The sequence below is a fragment of the Eleutherodactylus coqui genome, chromosome 8 (genome assembly GCF_035609145.1).
Source record: "Eleutherodactylus coqui strain aEleCoq1 chromosome 8, aEleCoq1.hap1, whole genome shotgun sequence".
Classification (NCBI taxonomy): Eukaryota; Metazoa; Chordata; class Amphibia; order Anura; family Eleutherodactylidae; genus Eleutherodactylus; species Eleutherodactylus coqui.
This window is the reverse complement of record NC_089844.1, coordinates 134,475,539-134,497,989: the sequence shown is the minus strand read 5'-3', so window position 1 is coordinate 134,497,989 and position 22,451 is coordinate 134,475,539. Positions and strand designations below refer to the sequence as shown.

At 42.6% G+C, this 22,451-nt stretch overlaps 1 protein-coding gene across 1 annotated transcript in view; it reads left to right on the top strand.

The window, feature by feature from the left end:
- The window catches only part of LOC136576846 (ankyrin repeat and fibronectin type-III domain-containing protein 1-like), a 236,364-nt gene that overhangs the window by 79,970 nt on the left and 133,943 nt on the right, over positions 1 to 22,451 (top strand). The window contains exon 3 of the mRNA XM_066576445.1: positions 5,292 to 5,332. Within this exon, the coding sequence (XP_066432542.1) occupies positions 5,292 to 5,332 (41 nt within the window). The remainder of the gene's footprint in view (positions 1 to 5,291; positions 5,333 to 22,451) is intronic.

Below are 22,451 nucleotides of genomic sequence, written 5' to 3'. Positions count from 1 at the left end.
CTAAGCCTATGACAGTAGCCTATTAGACTATGTCGGAGCAGGGGCCTAATAGATTGAGTTACATGGCAGACATGGAGGGAGGCCTTTGTTTGGATTCTGGCTGCCATAGGAACTCTCTGGTACATTGCAATTATACTGCAGGGTGACATAAAGTGCCCCCTCTCCTTGTCAGCTGTTTACATGCTACAGGTCCTGTTGATTGTGGCATGTAAGGGGTTACACTGGCAGGATCTGAGATTTCTCTGTTCCTGGTTGTTAGAGCAGGAGCCTGGCTGTCAGTCATCTCAGCCACTGCAAATGACTTATCAGCCTGTATAATCAGATCGCACGAGCGAACTCTCATTGGTCTCTCATTCGCTCATGCCAACGATTAGGCTCCATATAAAAGGAGCCTAAGGGGTTAATAATTTTTGTATCCCTGTTCTCTGTGCTTATGTCCCTTTACTGACTCATCCATCCCATTTACTGCCATCTCCTCTGTTTCCTCTCCATGACTATTGTATTGTGCTCCCGTAATCATGTACAGTAGTAGCCTACCACAACCAGTCCGCAGCTTAAAATGCATATTAATCATTGCATAATGAAAAGTTCTGCAGCTTTCTGCTATATTTCATCATTACTTTCAAGATCTCTGCTTGCTGTCAGTAAATGGAAAATCCATATATATTCACAGGCTGACATCCTGTCCTGATCAAGTCCTACTGATGTGGCTACAGGGCTAATTGGAAAGAGAGCTCTGATGTATATTCAGCCTGAGGTTGCCCACAAGTTGTGGTGGAAAAACCCCGATAAAGCCACAACCGCAATGTGTTTTTTTTTCTTTTGCAGTCACAGCAATAACTGTCATAACTTTAATGAGCTAAAATATGGACCACAGATTTAAATGATATTTTGACCCAAAATTGCAGGTTCTGACCATTTCTTCTGATTGTCACTTTCTTATGCACAAATGAAAAATAAGCCATAGACAGCATATAGCCATTTTGATCTGCTATGTTGGACTTTTTGGGTCAGCAAGTTATAATCAGTTTATTAATAACCATTAAAAAAGGTGGGTTTCTAAATGGATTTCCCAGTAATAGTGCCCCCATTGTACCCACATACAGTAATAGTGCCTCCAGTTCCTTCCTACAGCAATAGTGCCACCATTGTATTCTCATATAGTAATAGTGCCTCATTTGTGCCCCTATACGCTAATAGTGCCTCATATAGTAATGTTACCTAAGAGCCATTCCAACGGGGCACTGCTGTGATTTATTGCACTGTCTGAGCCTGAGAACTCCCAGGTCCTGTCTAATGTAAGTCCTGGGGCAGGGAGCCAATGGCTCTGTGCAACCCCTCAGCATTCAACTAGATTTGAATGCTGATGATGCAGATCCACTTGAAAAGCAGCACTTGCCTTGGGATCCGGGCAGACCCCCTTTCTCCTCCGGGTCCAGTCAAGGTCACACTCGGGGCAGTGGCCATTGCTACACCCCTTTTTATAGAACTTTGCGTGTAAATGCTAGAATGGTATTGCTCAAAAGACATCGCTTGAACGAATTTTGAGCGATAATTGTTGTATGTAAATGGGGCTTTACTGTGGTGGCCAGGCATGGTATTGCAGGCAAAGTTCCCATTCAGCACAATGGGAACTTGTACTGCAATACCAAGCCTGGCCACTACTGTAAGAACAGAGCTGTTTGTTCCCTGCAAAATTCTGTTCATGACATGAGGCTCTGTCCTGGGCCCAGTGTTGTTCAACATTTTTATAAATGATCTGGGGGAGGAAATTGTTGGGTAACTGATTTACAAATTTGCCAACAACACAAAGCTAGGAGGGATAGCAAACACAGGAAAAGAGAAAGGATTCCAAAATATCTAAACAAGCTTGAACAGTGGGCAACAACTAACAGAATAGTATTTAACAAGGAGAAAAGCATAGTACTACATCTGGGCAAGAAAAATGAAAAAACATACAAAATGGGAGGAATTGAGCTAAGCAGCACATGTGAAAAAGACTTGGGTATACTAATAGATCACAGACTGAACATGAGTCAACAGTGTGATGCAGTAGCAAAAAAGGCTAACTCAATTCTGGGATGTAATAAGAGAACCATAGGATCTAGATCACGTGAGGTAATTATCCCCCTCTACCCTTCCTTAGTCAGACCTCATCTGGAATACTGTGTCCAGTTCTGAGCGCCCCAATTTTAAAAAAGACATAGACAAACTGGAGCAAGGTCAGAGAAGAGTTACCAAGATGGTGAGCGGTCTGCAAATCATGTCCTATGAGGAACAGTTAAAGGATCTGGGAATGTTTAGCTTGCAAAAAAAAGGACTGAGAGGAAACTCAGGCCCACTGTCCACGGGCGTTGTGAAGTCCCGTGGCAGAGATCTTCGCCGCGGAAGCCGCCGCCCCGGAGCGGGAGCTGGCAGACGAATCTCCGCCGGTCAGCCTATCTGACAGATAGGCTGACCGTGGAGAACTGCGGCAATTCGCAGCATGCGGAGCATTGAGGCAATTCGCAGCTTGCGGAGAATTGCCAGCCGCGAGCGGAGAATCACAATGATTCTCTGCTCGTGGACACTGGGCTGGCGCTTTCCATAGCAATGCTATGGAAAGCTTTAGACGGCGTGATAAATGTGCCCAGCTACTAGTGACATATTGAGAGCCATAAAACAGATGACAACCCTACCCCAGCTATGAGCTGGAGAATGATTTTGCTAAAATCTGGCGTGGATTACAATAAATGTGACAGCTGTGTGTGACTACCCCTCTAAATGAATGCCCTAAAAGATGCCGCTTTGGCGCATGCTCTAAAATTGCATGCTCTATAATAGACAGGCCCCTCTGTGTGTGTATATAACGTTCCAGTGATTTTAGATCTCAGTAGTAGAATTCCTCTGATGAGTCAATCGCAGAGTAAAAGACGAGAAAGGGTAGAGGTGGAGCTCCTTTACTTATAGGGTTAGTACTCCTTATAAGAAATGGGGTGAGGTGCTACCTGTTCACTAACGCCAACCATATACACGGAGCATAGTGCGTAGACTGAGAAAATTGTGGACTTAATTGGCGCAACTCTCATAAAAATATTTTAGTGAGTATTGATAGTTTTAAAAGCAGCCAATGATTGTACCGCGTTTCGGGGCTACTGCCCTTCCTCAGATCTGACTGTGAGGAGCACGGAGTGTGTCAGACATTCCTCCTGTCTGTGTTCTCCGGATGCGATCAGTTGACTACCTAGCGTTGGCTAGTTTGTTGACTGATTGCTGTCCTGTGTACACAGGCCAATGATTGGGTGAATGAGCATTTTAACAAACCCTGGTTCACAATTATTCACCCATGTAAAGGGTTAAAGGTCCGTCAGGAAAGCACCTCAGTCACCTGTAGAGCCAGAGGTTAACTCCTTCCCCACAGGGATGCTGGTGCAGCTCAGCAATTTGTACACCCATAGCTTTGTGTCCATAGCTGGAGGTGAGAAGAAGTAGCTGATAATGAAGTGGTAACTAATGCCCAATTAGTTTTCCTTTGTCCGCCAATGACTAGTAATCTGCTGAATTTCCTGTATCTCTGCAGGTGTATAATAGGGGCCTGCAGGGCTGGAATACCTCAAGGGTAACATATCTTCCCCTAGGGAGACTAATAACACCTTGTCAGACAGAGTGCTGTTCACACTGACCTTTGACATTGCAGAAAGGAGTCACATCCCGGCATTAGAGGCTTATGTATCATGTCTGGGAATCATGAAGTTGGCTCTCAAGTATGTATACATGTATATAGTTTACGTCTCGAATTGATGGGCATTGTAAAACCAAAAATAGAGGACTACAGAGCTACAAGGAGCTAATGCGCCACCACACAGCCGAGATGTTCTCAATTCTTTTTCTATTAGATTTATTATTAATTAGGAAACTATACAGTTTCAGAAATGGTCAAATTCCTTCTCTTAAACCACTGATTAAGGCTTGTCTAGTCCTATGTAAATAAAGCTTACTCATCGCATTGCCAGCAGTCACCAACAGGAGGCGTTCATTGCATACAGCTTTTTACAGCTTCCTTTGAGTTCAATACTAGCTGTATATATCCCTATGCAGTGAGCTCCCCCTAGTGGTGGTGGTAGGTATCCAGAATTTTATTATTTATGACTTACTTAACATATTTATAATTACAGATTTATGACTCTTGGAAAGGCAGCAGGGTTTTGGAGCTCCATGTCCGAAGATTTTTCAAAATTGATTTAAAAGAAAATTGGAAGAGTAGTTCATAGCAACCTATCCATTGAGGACCCCTAATAACACAAGAACAGGGGGTTCTGTGTTTCCCCCATGTGAATGAAGTGGTGGTCAGGCATACATGCATGCTGTTCCATTCATCTCTATGGATCTGCCGAGTGCTGTACTTAGCCGTCTTCGGCAGTTCCATAGAAGTTAAAGGGCTCTTCCAGGCAAATGTTAATGATGATGTATCCTCAGGATAGGTCATTAATAGCTGATTGGCTGGGATCTGCCACTCGGGATCCAGACTTATAAGATGTTTTGGCACCCCTTGTCAGAGCTACAACACACAGGGTACTGAGCAGAAGCAGATTGCTCCAACCACTGTGTAGTGGCCGGCACTAGTAATTACAGGCGCAGCTGTCATTGAAATCAGTGAGAGCTGCACTGCAGTTACCTGCACCAGCCACTACACAGGGGGCAGAGGGATGTGCTTCCGCTCCGTACTCTGTGTGTCGTGACGATGACAGCGGGTGCCTGAGTGGCTAATCTGCCTGCGTTCTGCAGCAGAGAAATGCTGCGGTGAACTACAACCAATATGGTAATAAGTGCTGTACTTGTGGATCCAATGTTTTTAGAACCTGATTTTAGATTAAATCATATTCATATGGTGTGGTCAGATCGTGTGTTTTGCCGCTATTTCACTACACTGTGTGAGTACCGTTTTACTTCTGTACTTTTATTCCCATTTAATGTAATTTGCCTGGTCTTTCAGGTTTCTTGTTCTGCATGCATGTATATATAGACTGTTCAGTGCTATAAAGAATTCTTGGGTGTTTTTTTAAATAGGTAGTATTTGTGGGATGCTTCTGCATCGATACCATGTTCTGTGCCACCTTGGGTTATCAGAGGGCCCCACGTATCGCCAAATATACGGAATGTTAAGATCAGCTAGGGGAGTAATAGGGTATAGTTTCGCTCTAATAATGTTGGGAACCATTAAGTTAATCCTTTCTCAAGTTAGGAATGTATGTGGAATTTCCTCCTCATCCTCCATGCAAACCATATCTAAAAGGATCTTTCTTGTCTTACAGAGTTTGGGGTCAGCGGACCGGAAAGAATTTCAAACACCAAGGTAAGAACTCCTTGTCGGCTGTTTATTTGTTACTAACACCTCTTAATGGGAATTTATATCACAGAAGAGCAATAAGTGCTATATACTGACAGCGGAAATAAAAATAAACTGTTGTTATCGTAGAGTGGACACAAACATTTATGTGCAAGCAGTTTATAGATACTATAGAGAACAGGCTTTACATTCCCTATAGAACTGCATAGGCCACTATACGTAGGACCAGAACAACTACCGGTAACACAATTACAACTATATTCTTTCAATAATTTCCGTAAAGTACTAAAATAACAGCATTATGCAGTGATCAAATTATACAACCATACGGTTACCAAATAATTAAAATTAAATAAAGAATAATACCATACAGTGCAATAATGATATGGCCATATGCAACCTTAATAATAATTTCATATAGTACTATAAGGATATTACCAAAGAATGCCTAAATAATAATGCCATATGATGCTTTAATCCCACTATATACTGTCTAAATAATAGTACCATACGATGCTTTAATACCACCATATACAGCCTAAATAATAATGCCATACGACGCTTTAATACCACCATATACTGCTTAAATAATAATGCCATACAATATTTTAATACCACCATATACTGCTTAAATAATAATGCCATATGATGCTTTAATCCCACCATATACTGCCTAAATCATAGTGCCATGCGATGCTTTAATACCACCATATACTGCCTAAATAATAGTGCCACATGATGCTTTAATACCACCATATACTGCCTAAATAAAATGCCATATGATGCTTTAATACCACCATATACTGCCTAAATAATAATGCCATATGATGCTTTAATACCACCATATACTGCCTAAATAATAATGCCATATGATGCTTTAATACCACCATATACTGCCTAAATAATAATGCCATATGATGCTTTAATCCTACCATATACTGCCTAAATAATAGTGCCATATGATGCTTTAATAGCGCCATATACTGCCTAAATAATAATGCCATACAATGCTTTAATACAGCTATTTGCTGCCTAAATACCCTAATAATAATGCTAAATAGTACTATAATAATACCATTATATGCTGCCTAAACAATAATGCCATACAGTACTATAGAAATACAACAATATGCTGCCTAAATAATAATGTAATACAGTACTATAATAATACCACTATATGGTTCCTAAAAAGTAATGCCATACACTACTATGATAATAACAAAATGCGCTGTCCAAATAACTGCCAAGATAAGTCTTAGATACTGGTAGTTTTACTCTGCTGTGAAATATTTTGATGAAGGTGGAATGTGCCCCTTTTCACCACTCCGTACTTAGTCTGAATGTATTTAATGCAGACAAACAAAACTGATCATCATCTTACTTGGGTTCATTGCTTGCACCAAAAATTTGGCAGACCTTTGACTGCCATGGTTACTCATTGACACCCAGTGATAGGCACACAGAGGGTTAAAAAGCCACGACCAGAGGTTTCTCTGATCTTTGCCGTTGAACCCGAAGCCCAGATGTCAATTGCAGCTGCACTTTTTCTAATGGCTCAGGCACAGCTTCTGTGGCCGCACGATGATGTGGAGTTATGACTACATCCTACTGTGGTTAGTAGACCGCAGTCAGGATATAATAGTATGTACAAATAGGGTACGAGAATGTTGTCTGACGGCGCTAACACGTTGCGCCAGCTATATCATGCCATGTGCGTTATTCCGAAAAATTTGGCACAGTTGATATACCTTATAATACTATTGATAAACCTCCCCTAATAATAATTCCTGGACTTGAGATACTCAGGAACTGAAAATGTAGGTGCTTGCGAACAACAGTAGCCTAATCTTCCGGCACCTGTTGACCGCCATGCCTGGGGAATATTTGAGGCCTCCATATCAACCAGCTGTTTCTGCTGGAGCTCTTGGTGTTCTTGGACAGTAAATGCGCTTCTGCAGCCTCTGACTTTGTTCGTTGTGCAGCCACTGGCCATAAATGTGCAGTATAAAGCTCAGTCCCATCTATTAGTCAGTGATTCACTCCAAGCAGCCTAGAATAGATACAATTGTGGCAAGTTACGGTGCACGTCACAGTTGCGCAATAATTTGTGACGTTTTCTTCTCTTCTTTCTTCTCACACCGGTTTGCAGAGTGTCAAAATGGATGGGCTTTAGTGGAGGGATGGGGGACAGGGTTTCCTGCAGAGAGATCTATTTATTATAATTTATGCCAGAAATTGGCGTAAATTATAGTGCAAATGTATGCCAGCTCATTGCTGCCGTAGATTTGCATTTCTGGTATGCAGACATTCAAAGATGCGACAAACTTAATAAGAGGAGTGCGCCTCTTAATATGTTTGATGAATTTTTTTCCTGGCTCATAGGTGCTAAAGAATCAGCCAGTCTGTAATACATCTGCCCCTTTGTTTTTAGCAAACCTGTGCATACATGGAACTGGGTATATGTATCCTATGTAATTTTACTGTTAGTCCACTCTCACACAGCAGCGCAGCAAAGCGCCGCAATTTCAATCGTGGTGCCGTGCCGTGATTTTACTTTTGTTTTCAGCTGTAGCTCCCTGTGAGCATTAATGAGGTGCATTAACCCTTTCCAATCCAATTTGTACCCTGGTTTTCCTAGGGGGCTTACTCTTTTTCTGCCATTATACAACGGCGCTATATGCTGGCTAAAGCCAGTACTGCATGAAGTGACACGTTGGATAGGCTCCGACAGCAGAGAGGCTGGCAATATACAGTAAGAGAACCCTGACGGACGTCTTCCAACATCGAAACTGTACAGCCTTAAATCATAATGTCTTCAGAGGTCAGACAGTGGATTGGAAAGGGTTAAACGCAAAAAATAGAACAGACTCCGCTCGAAAAGCCGCTGGAAAGCATCTCAATCGAGCGCATGCCTGCGAAGCTCCCATTAAAATCAGTGGGAGCGTTATACCGTGTTTAAATGCAGAAAAAGCGCCCGTGTGAGAGCAGCCTAAGGGTACGTTCATTCATTGCGAATTTTGGCGCAGATCTGCACCAAAATCCGCAGTATATTATGTACTGAAGGTTTTGGTGTGGATCCACACCAAAAACCGTATAAGAATTTGCACCAACCAGTGCAGATTTTAATACAGTCTTTGGTGTGGATGCACAGCTGATTTCACCCTTTGAATCCAAGGTGTGAATTCCGTCACAGATTCTGTGTGGATTTTGACACGCTTTTTGATGTGCAAATAGACACCGAAAATCCGCACCAGTTCCACCAGGTGTGAATATACCCTTATCGTTCCGATAGGAAATGATGGGGATTATTTGGTTGGCTTTATGTAGCCTTGATGCTATATGTGATCCCATACATATACCTGCCCATAAATATACTTCCTCATTCTTCTTCTCCTATTTCCCTCCAGTAGATCACAATACAATACAGGCTGGATAATCTCTGTATCCTAGCAGCAAGGAAGCCAAGGTCATGCGTGTGGTCATACCAGCAATAATGGGGGATAGTTAGAGGATTTTACACGAGTGTGATTAGAATGCAATGATCACACGGAATGAAGGAGATTTGGCTTTGCTCGTATTCCTGATGCAGCATAGGTTGTTTTGTTGCTGGCGGTGCATGCTGTTGTAACCAGGGAAACCTGTATGAGCCTTCTCCGGAGCAGAACGTTAGGTAACCTCGCACATTTATATATTTATATCCATGCGATGCTTGTTTGTGTAAGGCGACATACACTCAAATAAAGTGATGGCTTCAATCGGACAATCCCACATGGGTTTCCCAATTCACACACAATACTAGTGAACAGGAAAAGGCATGTAACAAGGGCCTTGGTCAACATTCTTGTATTGAAATGTGGCCGTTGAACAACATGTCTACCTTTTAACTCCATATGATTTTAAGGTTATTATATCATTATCGTGGTTGGAGCTCTATTTTACTGATACAAAGATCCGCTGTATAAAAAAAAAAACTACATGATCAAATTCTAGGTGCCTGCAGTCACTACTAGGGGGAGCTCAAGAGCTTACTGCATACAGTGTGATTCAGTGCATCAACAGTAAGCTGGGAAGCTCCCCATAGTGGTGGCTGACAGAATTTTATGGTCACTGCACTTTGAGACACCATGTGTTAATTTGATAGCCAATGTGATAACTGGTAAAAGTGCAAATTACTTTATTTTCTTAAAAAGGCATTTTTGTACTGAAAAATCTCTCTAAAGTGCTGGCCACTAGAGGTCTCACTTCCTTGTAATTTGCTGTCCATTGCTATTGTTAAGTGAAAACTGTCTCTAGTATCAAAGATAACAAGACTTTAAACACAAAGTGGTGACACATGTTGCCCATAGTTGTCTATGGAGGGGAGTAGCAAGAGAAGCAGAGACTTAGGCCGCCTGGAGAGCAAGTGGTCAGATTCTGCATGCGAGAGACTGCAGCAGAATCCAGGCCCTGTGAGCAGTCGAAGACCGCGCGTACCCATCTTCTTTCTTCATAATCTGCACTGTGGATTTTTCCTAAATGTTTATCTATTCCGCGCCATCGCTAGCCGATGACGCAGATTCCACGACCTGTCCGCATTGTCAATTGCGGACGGGCCTTGGGTCGGACAGCTTCCATTGACTTCAATGTGTGAACACCGCACAAAAATAGGGCATGCTGCCATTTTTCCTCCGCTCGCGGAAATCGTAATTCGATTCAGCGAGTGTGCAGGAAGAAGCGATTTTCCATAGCATGCTATGATCAGTATTTGCTGCAGAAACACGGTGTGGATGCCGATAACGGATTCCGCAATGCAAATTCGTCCGTGTGCAGGCAGCCTTACAGATGTGCTGTTGGAGCTAATAGTGAATTATTTACTCTGTTGCAACTACTGAAATCATACCTACACTGCTCAATAATGCTGTACACTGTCCTCCATGAGGCTGTTATCTCTCTGCTGTGTGTGCTATAGAGTTAGGGAGCAGAGTCTGCAGTTTTCTCCATGAGCAGTGTATGAGAGCCATTATTAGCAACTAGTTTACACCCACCAACTCAGAGAGAACTGAAAATTAGAAATGCAGCCTGCAGGGGGAAAAGCTGGTGATAAAAACAGGACACAAGTCATATAATGGCCAGATATAGTGTTATTCCTCATGAACACACAAGTCAGCTAAAGTACGGGTTCACTTTAAGGAGAAACGTTGGCAAGTTTTACTTTCTAAATATTCATTAAACAGTCATTGAGACCCCCAAGGTATCATTTTCTATCTTACTTATTAGGCTTAGTAGAACACTGATTGTATACAGGAGAGTGATGGACATCTCACACTATTCTGCAACTCTACCATCAAACCTCTCCAGTCCCTGCAGTCAATTCAGGAGGTAGACACGGTGTGTAATTATTGATTAATGCCTGTGACGCACTATAAAATAGGGGGATAAATTGCAATGTATGTATTCGTTTCCAATTTCATACCTCCCACTTTTATGAAGCTGTTTTTCTAATGACACAGAAAACCGTAATGAAGTGAAATACAGAGCTGTACTCATCCTTACGCCTCTAGAAGCTAAATCTACTTATGAAGCAGCATATTCATAATAAGTTATTTCCCCCAGTAGTAGATCTCGGGGGGTTTGGTGACTGTAGGAGGTATTTTACTGCTACTTCTTCTGTCTGGGAAATGTGAATGAATAAAATTGCAAATGTGGCTCCCTACTAGGAAAAGGTTCCAAGCGAACAGAAAATCTGCAGCTGTCATGTGCTGGGATAGACATGGTATAGACACTGTTATCCCCTGAGATCAGCTGAGGAATGGGGGAGGAAATACTCGGAACGTATTCTATCTATCTATCTCATATCTATCTATCTATCTATCTATCTATCTATCTATCTATCTATCTATCTATCTATCTATCTATCTATCTATCTATCTATCTATCTCATCTATCACATATCTATCTATCTCTGTCATATCTATCTATCTCCCTATCTATCTATCTCCCTATCTATCTATCTATCTATCTATATCTATCTATGTATCTATCTCATATCTATATCTATCTATCTATCTATCTATCTATCTATTTCTGTCATATCTATCTATCCATCTATCTATCTATCTATGTCATCTCATATCTAACTAGCTATCTTCTATCTGTATATCTATCTATCTATCTATCTCATATCTATCTCTCATATCTATCTATCTATCTAGCTATCTATCTCATATCGATCTATCTATCTATCTATCTATCTATGTCATCTCATATCTAACTAGCTATCTTCTATCTGTATATCTATCTATCTCATATCTATCTATCTATCTATCTATCTCATATCTATCTATCTATCTATCTATCTATCTATCTATCTATCTCATCTATCACATATCTATCTATCTCTGTCATATCTATCTATCTATGTCATCTCATATCTATCTAGCCATCTCATATCTCTATCTATCTATCTATCTATCTATCTATCTATCTATCTATCTATCTATCTATCTATCTATCTATCTATCTATCTATCTATATCCTATCTATCTATCTATCTATCTATCTATCTATCTATGTCATCTCATATCTATCTAGCCATCTCATATCTCTATCTATCTATCTATCTATGTCATCTCATATCTATCTAGCCATCTCATATCTATCTATCTATCTATCTATCTCATATCTATATCTATCTATCTATTTCTGTCATATCTATCTATCTCTGTCATATCTATCTATCTATCTATCTATCTATCTATCTATCTATGTCATCTCATATATAACTAGCTATCTTCTATCTATCTGTATATCTATCTATCTATCTCATATCTATCTCTCATATCTATATCTATCTCATATCTATCTATCTATCTATCTATCTATCTATGTCATCTCATATCTAACTAGCTATCTTCTATCTGTATATCTATCTGTATATCTATCTATCTATCTATCTCATATCTCTCCTATCTATCTATCTCATATCTATCTATCTATCTATCTATCTATCTATCTATCTATCTATCTATCTATCTATCTATCTATCTATCTATCTATCTATCTATCTATCTATCTGTCTATCAATTCTAATCAAACTAGGAGGAGCCCAAATGATAATTACAGATTAGTCCACCCTTGCACACATTTCACCTTTTTCTTAAAAACTAAATACAGTAAGTCGAAAATTCTTTGCCGCCTTCCTCCTTTCGCTGTGTAGGAAAAAGTTATAAAATTCTGTCTGATTCTACTTAAAACTCAATCACAGTATGCATTAAATGGGTGTTCCCATCTTGGCCAAACATGGCTGCAATAGGAACACTGTTGTGTATGAGGTGGCAGGAAGGACGGAACCAGCAAAGCATGGCTAACCCATATAGAAGTGAATGGAAATTTTGGAAACGGCTTGGCACAGTGAGCTGCGCTGTTTCTGTAACTCGGCAGCTGGGGGAACAGTGCAGCTCGTTGTGTTGCATTGTTTCTACAACACCCATTTACTTCTACCCCATTCAGCCGGACCACGGACAGTGGGGACCGTAATTCAGTGGTAGCACCTGCACCCATCAGACTTGTATGGCATCTTCAGTGGATATGTCATAGAAGTAGAGAGGGAAATGCCTCGTTAAGCTCACTCTCAGGGTGGTTGTAGGCAAACAGAACCAGCAACCAGTACTGCGAGATTTCAGCTCTGAAGCAGGGAATGATAACATTTAAAGATAACCTTTCACGTTTCCTGACAAGCCTTGGTTAGTAAACACCTACAGTCCTAATTCTGGACTATCTTTTCTTATAACTCTGCATTATGTCGTTCCTCTGTTATTCCTCTTAGAAATTAATGAAGAAATTGACAACTAGGTACTACCATTCTCCCTGACAAAGGGCTGTGTTCCTACACAGTCTAACACTGGCAGCACTGATTGGACAAAATATGAGAGTGTGCTGGGACACCACCAACTAGTAACACCCAAATGACAATTTACTCATTAATTTTAAAGGCGTTGTCCAGGACTTTTTGGATTTTTTTTCTATTGATGACTTGTCCTCAGGGCAAATCATGTATAGATGATCATCTGGGGTCTGCTGCTTGGAATCCCCACCAATCAGCGGATTCCCTGTGCCGCTGTCACTACAGACATCCTAGGAAGCAGACCATAGTGTAGTGGCTCAGTTTGGTACTGCAGGCACAGTTCCTATGTAGTATCAACCCAGGCTATGCTTTGGTCAGCACAGTGCTTCCTGTGCTGTCCGTAGTGACAGCTGCGTCTGGAATCAGCGATTGTTGGGAATCCCAAGCGGCAGACCCCCAACGATCGTCTATTGAAGATAGGTTATAATAGAAAAATCGAAAAAGTCCCAGAGAACCCCTTTTAATTTCTTGGAGGAATAACATAGGATCGGCACACCGCTGAGTCCTAAGAAAAGATGCTCCAGAATTGTTATATTATAGGGGATACAAGTATTTATAAAAAACGGACACATCAATAGAGCTGACCGTTCCTCTTCTTTAAAGGTCTTGTCCGAGAATACGTTTTATCACCTATCCACAGAATAGATGGGGGTTCTCTTTAAGTGCGGCTTCATAGGTCATTTTTCCTGGCTGGAATAGAAGGATTCCTACATAGCATAGTATAAAAACCACTATTTATTTATATACTCGATTGCACAGTTAAAGTAAGCTTGGCATAATCATCTCCTTTTTGGTTTCCTTATGAGCTATGAAAAGACTTTCATGAGTCACCACGCGTTCGGTGGTACACAGACTGCTAATAGTTTGTGTTTAGTAATGACGCTTTTCTATATTGTATCCATGCGACATTCCTACGGATCATTTCCTGCTCACTGGATACATTGTTTGCTTACACAGTGTGTAGTATTGTAATCCCTCCTGTCCACGCTTTAAACAGGTGACCGAGCGCCGCTCCCGGGGCAAAGTAATGGGAGAGGTCGCACTCTAAACGAGCTGCCTCATTATCTATCTGTCATGACATTGCACTGTCTATGGATGCAGCAGGGTAGATACAAATATATCCATTAGATCTAGTCATTTGACCATTATACACAGTGTGCAGTGTGACATAACGGCGGCTCTCACTGTCACTGAGATGGAAAATTCAGTATATTATGCCTGCAGTTCTTTCACGCATTAGATCTCAGTGATGATTAGAGCAGCGCTTGCAGGGAGCAGCAATATTTTCTCCCGCACAGCGAGCGCAGGGTCTGAAGTGTTTGTACGGAGCTCACAATGCTGCTAAATGCCAGCCTTATTTCTTTTCCTTGATCTGTGGTCTAACCACAGGAATGAAAGCTTCATTCTGCCGCAGTGACTCCCGTAGACCTCCCGCCGTCGTCCTGGCTTCAGTCTGTTCCCTTTGCTCACCCTGTTGCTACCCTACAAAAATTGTCCCAACAACTGCAAGGCGTGGAATGACTCAGATTTCTTATTAACCCTGAATGCATATTACATTATAGCAGGCATTGGCAAAATGTGCCAAGTAATTGTGTTTAAAGAAGACTTTTGCCACTGCCATGGCAAAACTGATTGCCCAGCTGCCAGCCATCTAGGTAGTGATGTTACATTCACATTGGCATGCCATGATTGGTGGCTACGCTCATGTCATATCTCACTTCAAACAGTCTTATATCTTATATGTCTCAACATAGATCTCAGGAAAGGAGGTTGTAGGAGTTCACCGGGATCTTGGTAGACTTTAAGATTTAGTTTCAAACACCTGCTCGCTTTGAAGCTGATCTTCACAGGTATAGTATGGCAAGGAAGACCTTTAGCAATAAGGAGAATTCTGCAGGCACCCTGACAGTTTTCTTGCAATTTATTAGTGACCATGTAATTCCATGACAATACCAAGTACTCCAGAGTGTAGCTGGCCCCTAGAGGGAGGGGGGTCCCAAGAAGGAGACTAGAGTTGAGTCAAACCCTGTTTCAGGTCGAAAGTTGCTCAGAGTTAAGTTCGTTGCAACCTTCTTCTTCCTCCTCTTCCCTTCTTCTTCTTCCTCCCCCTCTTCTTCTCCTTATCTTCCTTCTCCTCTTCCTCCTCTACTGCCTTCTTTTTTCTTCTCTGTAATATACCAGTTTTAAGGGTAATCGTGAAGTTCAGCTTCGGTTTTAACAAATTTGGGCTGAACCAAACATTTTGCCTAAATTTGTCTAACTGGCGGAACTGGACTTTTAAAAAGTTCACTCATCACTACAATAAGCTTTCTCTATAATGTCAAGATGGTCTGATAGAACATAGCTTTAACATGTTAACACGTACATGTTTCTTTTAGGGCTTATTCACACGGGTGTATGCGTAAAACGCTGCAGCTCTATCGGCAGCGTTTTACACATTAGCAGCCATACGCTCTGTTGGCAGGAGCTGGCAGAGACCGCGTGTCGGTCTCAATTGCACTGCGAATGGCCGCATAACACTCGCACGTGGACACGCGCAGTGTGACTCTTCTTTTTTTTGCCCTTAAATTCCCTGCTCTGTTCAAAGCGGGGATGCGTATGAAAACGCTGCCCATACGCAATGCATGTATCATACGCTGCCCATATTAGGTAAAGGGCTCACGCTGCGCGGTACACAGAGAAATAGAGCATGTTTATTGCCATTGACTTTCATTGACTTCATTCACCATGTATAACCCACTGGATATATATATATATGCGTGCATAATACGTGGCGACAATGCGCCAATGTGAACAAGCCTTTTGAGTGATAAGCATATTATTTTAGGAAAAACAAATGACTGAACAGTTAAAGAAAGGTAAGTTAACCCATTAAGGAACAAGCGCCATAAATATACAGCGCTCGGTTGGGGGCGATTAATGGCACAAGATTAAAGCGCCTGCTCCTGCAATCTAGTAGGAGCACATCAAGTTTTTAGCTGTCAGACACAGCAGAAGACCCAAAGAAGACAGAAGAGGTTTTTAACTGCTTCTGCCTTCTCCTTCACAGGCTACATAGTGCTCAATGAGCGCGATGTAGAGAATACGGGAAGCTGCACTGCCGTTTCCTGCACAGGACCAAGCGATCACGTGATCGCCGGTGACCCCTGTAATGTCAGAGTAGCAGGGTCTTAGCAGACCCCTGACCAGCTCTGACCGTGATTGCTGTCACACTAGTGGGATGTTTTCCCTTGTAACTGGAGCTTCTATGGATGCAGCTCCTATGTATGCTCCGGTTACAGTGAAAAGATGTGAAATTTTAAAGAAAATTACAGTGTGAATAACCTCCAGTGGTCTTATATGACATCATGGGGATCATGGATGTTAAAAAAAAAAGTTACTAAGATCAGCTTTAAAAAAATTACAGAATAAAATAAAAATATATATAAAAAGTAAACGACCCCCCATATCTGCCCTGTTATCTGACATTACACAAATGATATATCAAAACGTGCAAAATAAAATGGCGAACCCATTCCTGCACAAATGTAATCATTTTAAGAATAAAGCACTTTAAAGATAAAAAATCCTTTTTTTTACTTTTTGTACATATTACCGATCATAAAATAAAATAAAAAAAAGAAACAGAAAAGTGTTCAGTGAAAAAAAAGGTATTAAAAAATAGCCCTGGCGCGCTAGGGGGAAAAGGGTCATAAAATCAGCACATGAGTAACATTCTGGTCTTTAGGGGGTTAAATAGGTTATCCCACTAAAAGAATTTATCACCTATCCACAGGATAATCCTGGTTTACTAGACGCTTGATATTACAGCCGTCAGTCCTAACTTGGACACACAACAACATCCTTGTCACTTGGAGATGGTCACAATAAATGTTTCTGCTGCATTGGCTGTATGGATTACACAGCTCTCTAATTAGGTACCGTTCCAGTTGTGAGTGATATGGCGCTATAGTAATCTAATATATGGAGATTTCTATATCCCTATATGTGACACTGTATCTTTGTATGGAAATTGCTTTGTATGTGCTTTGTGTGACCATATGTAAAGAAGAAATCAGGCCATGCCCAATCGCACGCTGCATGGGTAGGCTGACACTTCTTCATCATCATTTCCAGCCCGGTTTATATGGGTGGAGAGAAGGAGGCTAGATGGAATCAATATGATTTATCGGTATTGGCTTTATTACTGTCTGCATCGGAGATTTTGTTTGGAGCCTGCAGGGCAGGTTTGACACAAAGTAACACAGCATGCTACACTATTTTGCCTGGCAAAATGCTAAAGGGTATTCTGAAAACCCAACTGGACCCATTATAGTTAATGTGATCCAATGGGCACCATGTGTGCTCGTCATTTCAGAGATCCACCACTCCAGTTCTTATCTCTTTGTTTGGTTTCTGTGAAGGAGCCAAGAAGTGGAAAAACATAGCGCTAGTGTATTACATAGTTACACAGTGTGTAAGGCTGAAAAAAGGCATGTTAATCCAAATCGTGAACCCATTCCACTACTTTAATATAATATAGTCATTTTAAAAATAAAGTACTAGAAATTTAAAAGAAAAACGGTGCCATAAAAACTGTCCACAATATTCCATGTGTGGTCTGACCAGTGACTTGTAAAGAGGAAGAACAATGTTCTCATCATGTGCCCCTAGACCTCTTTTGTTGCAGCAGCTGCCTGACACTGGTTGTTCCACATGAGTTAACGAAAGTCCTTTTCCATGTCAGTGTTCCCCAGTGGTTTCCTATTTAGTGTGTAATGGTGACATGTATTTCCTCTGCCCATGTATTTGTATTGCAGGCGCAGTTACCATTGAATTCAATAAGAGTTGTGCTGCAGTACCAACCCAGGCCACTGCACTGCGGTTAGCGCTTTCTACTTCCTCAGCTAATTATACCAACAGCAGCACAAGGAATCAACTGATCATCAGGGATCCAATCGGCAGGTCCCTGTCAGTCATCAATAGCAACAAATTTTAAAAAGTCCTAGAATATCCCTAACAAGCAATAGAGCCCCCTTGTGCCCCCATAGAGTAACAGAGCCCATCTGTGATGCTTTAATGCTCAAGGCAATTGCGACCCATATTGCTACACTAGTAAATGACTCTCCATGGTCCAGTCTAGAACTTACCTCCTCGTAGAAGCTGAGCAAGTTGGTTTGACAGGAGCGACCCCACATAAACCCGTTCTGATATGGAGTTACACAGCTATTTTCATTGAGGTTCTTCAGGATAGCAGCTCTTAGAAACACCTCAAACATTGTATCCACCATACGGGGGTCCAGACTAAAAATTACCTTGGAGCAATTGGCTTCGAAGCTGAAAATTGTTTGGAGCCGAATGAAAATTTTGGTCGCCAAATTTAAATACATGTATAAGTAATGTTATAATAAGTGAGACATTGAGGGAGTTACACCTGCTATACCAACACCTAGGCTGCTGGTCGGCGTTTTATACTTCCTTCACTGTCTGTAGTGACAGCCACGCCGATTTTGATGCGGATTTTGGTGCAGATCTTGACATGCAAATGATCTGGCTTTTCCACTGTGGAAAATCTGCAACTTTTTCCGCTATGTCTGAATGTACCTTTAAGACGGCAGCCGAAGCAATATTTATTCTATAAAGAGTGTGTTCACAAAGATGAATTTGCCACATTATTTGGGCAAAATCCACATGCGGAACCAACGCATTTTGTAGTCAAAAAGTGAGAATTCTTGAATTGGACGAGTCAGTTTTGGCACAAAGATTTGCCTATTGACAGGGCTCAATGTGGGTGTGGATCTGCTGGGGAAAAAACACTACAGAAATCCACAGATTTTGAGGCTGGTTTTAGAGGCAGAATTTGTGCAGAAAATTGCACAGCGAATTCCGCCATGTGAACAAATGGTAATGGGCCTGCTGCATGACTCTGACTGTACTCTGACCGACATCTGCATTTAAGCTCTGCTTACCAATTTGCAGCAGGCAGTTAGTGCGCACCCAGCTTCAGTGACCACTGCTACTACCAGTACTTTTAGATATTGAATGCTGCCTTTAGATCTCAGTCTGCACTCCAGATACAATACTGTGTCACTGGCTCACTGATGCTGCTTGCACCATGGACTTAGCCTGACACAACATGGCAGAGGAAGAGAAAGGCACCCACAGGCAGTGATCATCACTTGACTGATCTGTCTTTTTGCGCGCTAGCCCTGCCCACCCCCCTCCAACAGACTAACCGTGCACATTCACAGAAAGAGAGACTGCAAACAGACAGCCTTAGGCCGGCTGCACACGGCCGTGACGGGCTTCGCCCCCCAAACTTACCTGCGGATCTGGTGTCCTCGCTCCCGCATGACGCGCCACAGCGTCATGTGACACGACGGCCACGTCACATGACACGTCCGCGGTAGGCGGAGAGGCGATTTCACGCTATCTTCCGCTGTGCTACAGCGGAAGATAGCGTGAACGGACGGCTTCCATTGACTGCAATGGAAGCCGTCCACGCGTACACCCGCGGCAAATAGAGCATGCCGCGGGTGAGGACGGGTGATTTCACGGTGCGGAATTCCGCAGTGGAATTCCGCACCGTGAGCCCTGAGCTATTAGGTTCAATAGAACCTAATAGCTGCGGGCAACGCAGCGGATTTCCGCCACAAATTACGCGGCGGAAATCCGTCCGTGGGAACAACCCTTAATCGAGCCCTGAGGCACTAATCAGCCTGGTGGAAGCCCAGGGTCAGAACACAAGTGAGGTGGTCACTGCTTCAAGGATGACGTCATGGAAAGCCTGGGTCCCTCCATCTGCCTCTGATTGAGTCTCTCTCCAATAAGTGCAATCACAGAAAACGGCCATTACTTACTGAGTGAGGAGTGCATATAGATGCATCCTCCTCTTGCCATGCAGGTAGCTGACTATCAAATGAGGGAGCTAATTGCACCTGTGTGGGACACTGGTGAGACAGCCACTCACACTACCTCTTGATATAGAGGGGGTGGCTGCTTGGTGTATACTCCCACACAGAGTGGATACAAAGTGGCAGACCATTCTGATATATGTAGTTCACCATGCAGACCCGCAACCTATTAATGACGCCATGATACTTCGGCGGGTTGCCCTGCACTTCCAACAGTGAACCACATTGGTACTGCCACCCTGGGCTCCCCCTGGAGTCTTAATGCCACGCTGCATGTGAATGATAGATAATAAATGCAAGGCATTGGTTGGATGTTGGCCAAGATACATGAGCCCACTGACCACTTCACGGTTCTTTGCGTTGTGGTGGGTCCTTACACTAATATAAATACATCACAGAAGGGGAAATATAGAAACATAAAAACAGTAAGTGCAATTCCTTAAGGCCGCCTGCAGACGAGCGGAAATTCCACGGCAGGATTCCCCGCAGAATTTCCGCCCCTGGACGCCTGCAAAGGATTGCATTACAGCACGCAATCCTATGCAGACGGCCGCGGTTTGTCTGCGCGAAATCCCGCGCAGCAAACAAACTGCGGCAGGCTCTAATTCTGTGCGGGGCCACATGAAACAGCCGGAGCTGCGGGAGTGGGTAAGACTGCGGTGCTCTCTGCAGGCGCTCGGGTCAGGTCCCGCTGCGAGAATTCTCGCAGCCGGATCCGACCCGGCCGTCTGCAGGCGGCCTAACTCTTCCCCATGACCGAGACCTGTTTAACCAGCACAGACATGTAATGTATTTGAGGGTCTGGTCTCAATTGGCCACCAGACTGAAAAATCTGGTTGCCATCTGCAAACTTTTGGTTGCATTGGCGACCATTTTAGTTGCCATCTGCAACACTGCCATAGAAGTTAGACTTACTGGCCTATAATTTCTAAGTTTGCTCTTTGACCCCTTTTTGAAGATCTGCATCACATTTACTGTGCGCCAATTCAGTGGAACAGACCCTGTCACTGTGCAGTCCTTAAATATAAGAAACAACTGTCTGTTTATCACATTGCTTAATTCCCTTAGAACCCAAGGGTGTATGCCATCGAGACTCCGCAATTTATCAATTTTAATTAGAGATGAGCGAACTTACTCGTTTAGGGCGTTTTTGCACTCGAGCACCGCATTTTTCGAGTAACCGACTACTCGGGCGAAAAGATTCGGGGGGCGCCGGGGGTGAGTGGGGGGTTGCAGAGGGGAGTGGGGGGGGGGGAGAGAGAGCTCCCCCCTGTTCCCCACTGCTACCCCCCGCTCCACCATGCCGCCCCCCCACCTGAATCTTTTCGTCCGAGTAGTCAGTTACTCGGAAAATGCGGTGCTCGAGTGCAAAAACGCCCTAAACGAGTAAGTTCGCTCATCTCTCATTTTAATTTTTTTTAAGGCAGTTCCGCACTTCCTCCTGAGTTAGACTGGTGAGATTTAATGGAGAGTGTACTTTATCACTCTGCATTTCACCTGATATTTCATTTTCCTAAGTGAATAAGCTGACGAAAAACTTATTTCACAGATTTGCTATCTTTTCATCACGCTCTTCCATTTTTCCCCTCATTACTTCTTAAAGGGCCAACTTTTTTCTTTTTAATCTTTTTGCTAGATATATATATATATATATATATATATATATATATATATATATATACAACCCCAATTTCAAGAAAAAAGCTAATTCATGTAAAGAGAAAAAGAATGTATTGATTTAGAAATGTCATATAACCATATTTTATTCACAGTATTAGGACATTTTTCCATTTCATTTTTAAAAAATCACAAATTTAGGCCGCCTGCACACGGGCGGAAATCCCGCGGCGGGATTTCCGCCGCTCAAAGCCTGCATAGGAGTGCATTACAATACGCACTCCTATGCATACGGCCGCGGTTTGGCCGCGCGAAGTGTCGCGCGGCAAACAAACCGCGGCATGTCCTATTTTTGTGTGGGGCTCACATGAAAGAGCCGGGGCCGCCGGGCGCTGGTGAGTACGCGCTCGTCTCTGCAGGCGCTCTGGTCGGGTCCCGCGGCGAGGATTCTTGCCGCCGGATCCGACCCACTCGTCTGCAGGCGGCCTTAGAAATGAATGGCAGCAACAGATCTCAAAAACGTTGGGACAGAGGTATGTTTACCATTGAGTAGCATTCCCTCTTCTCTTTACAACAGTCTGTAAGTATCTGCGAAGGGATGAGACCAGTTGCTGGAGTTTTGGAAAAGGACTGTTGTCTCATTCATGTCTGATGTAGAATTCTGGTTGCTCAGCAGCCCTGGGTCTTCTTTGCTAGATTTTTTTGTTTCATAATTCAAATGTGTTCTATTGGT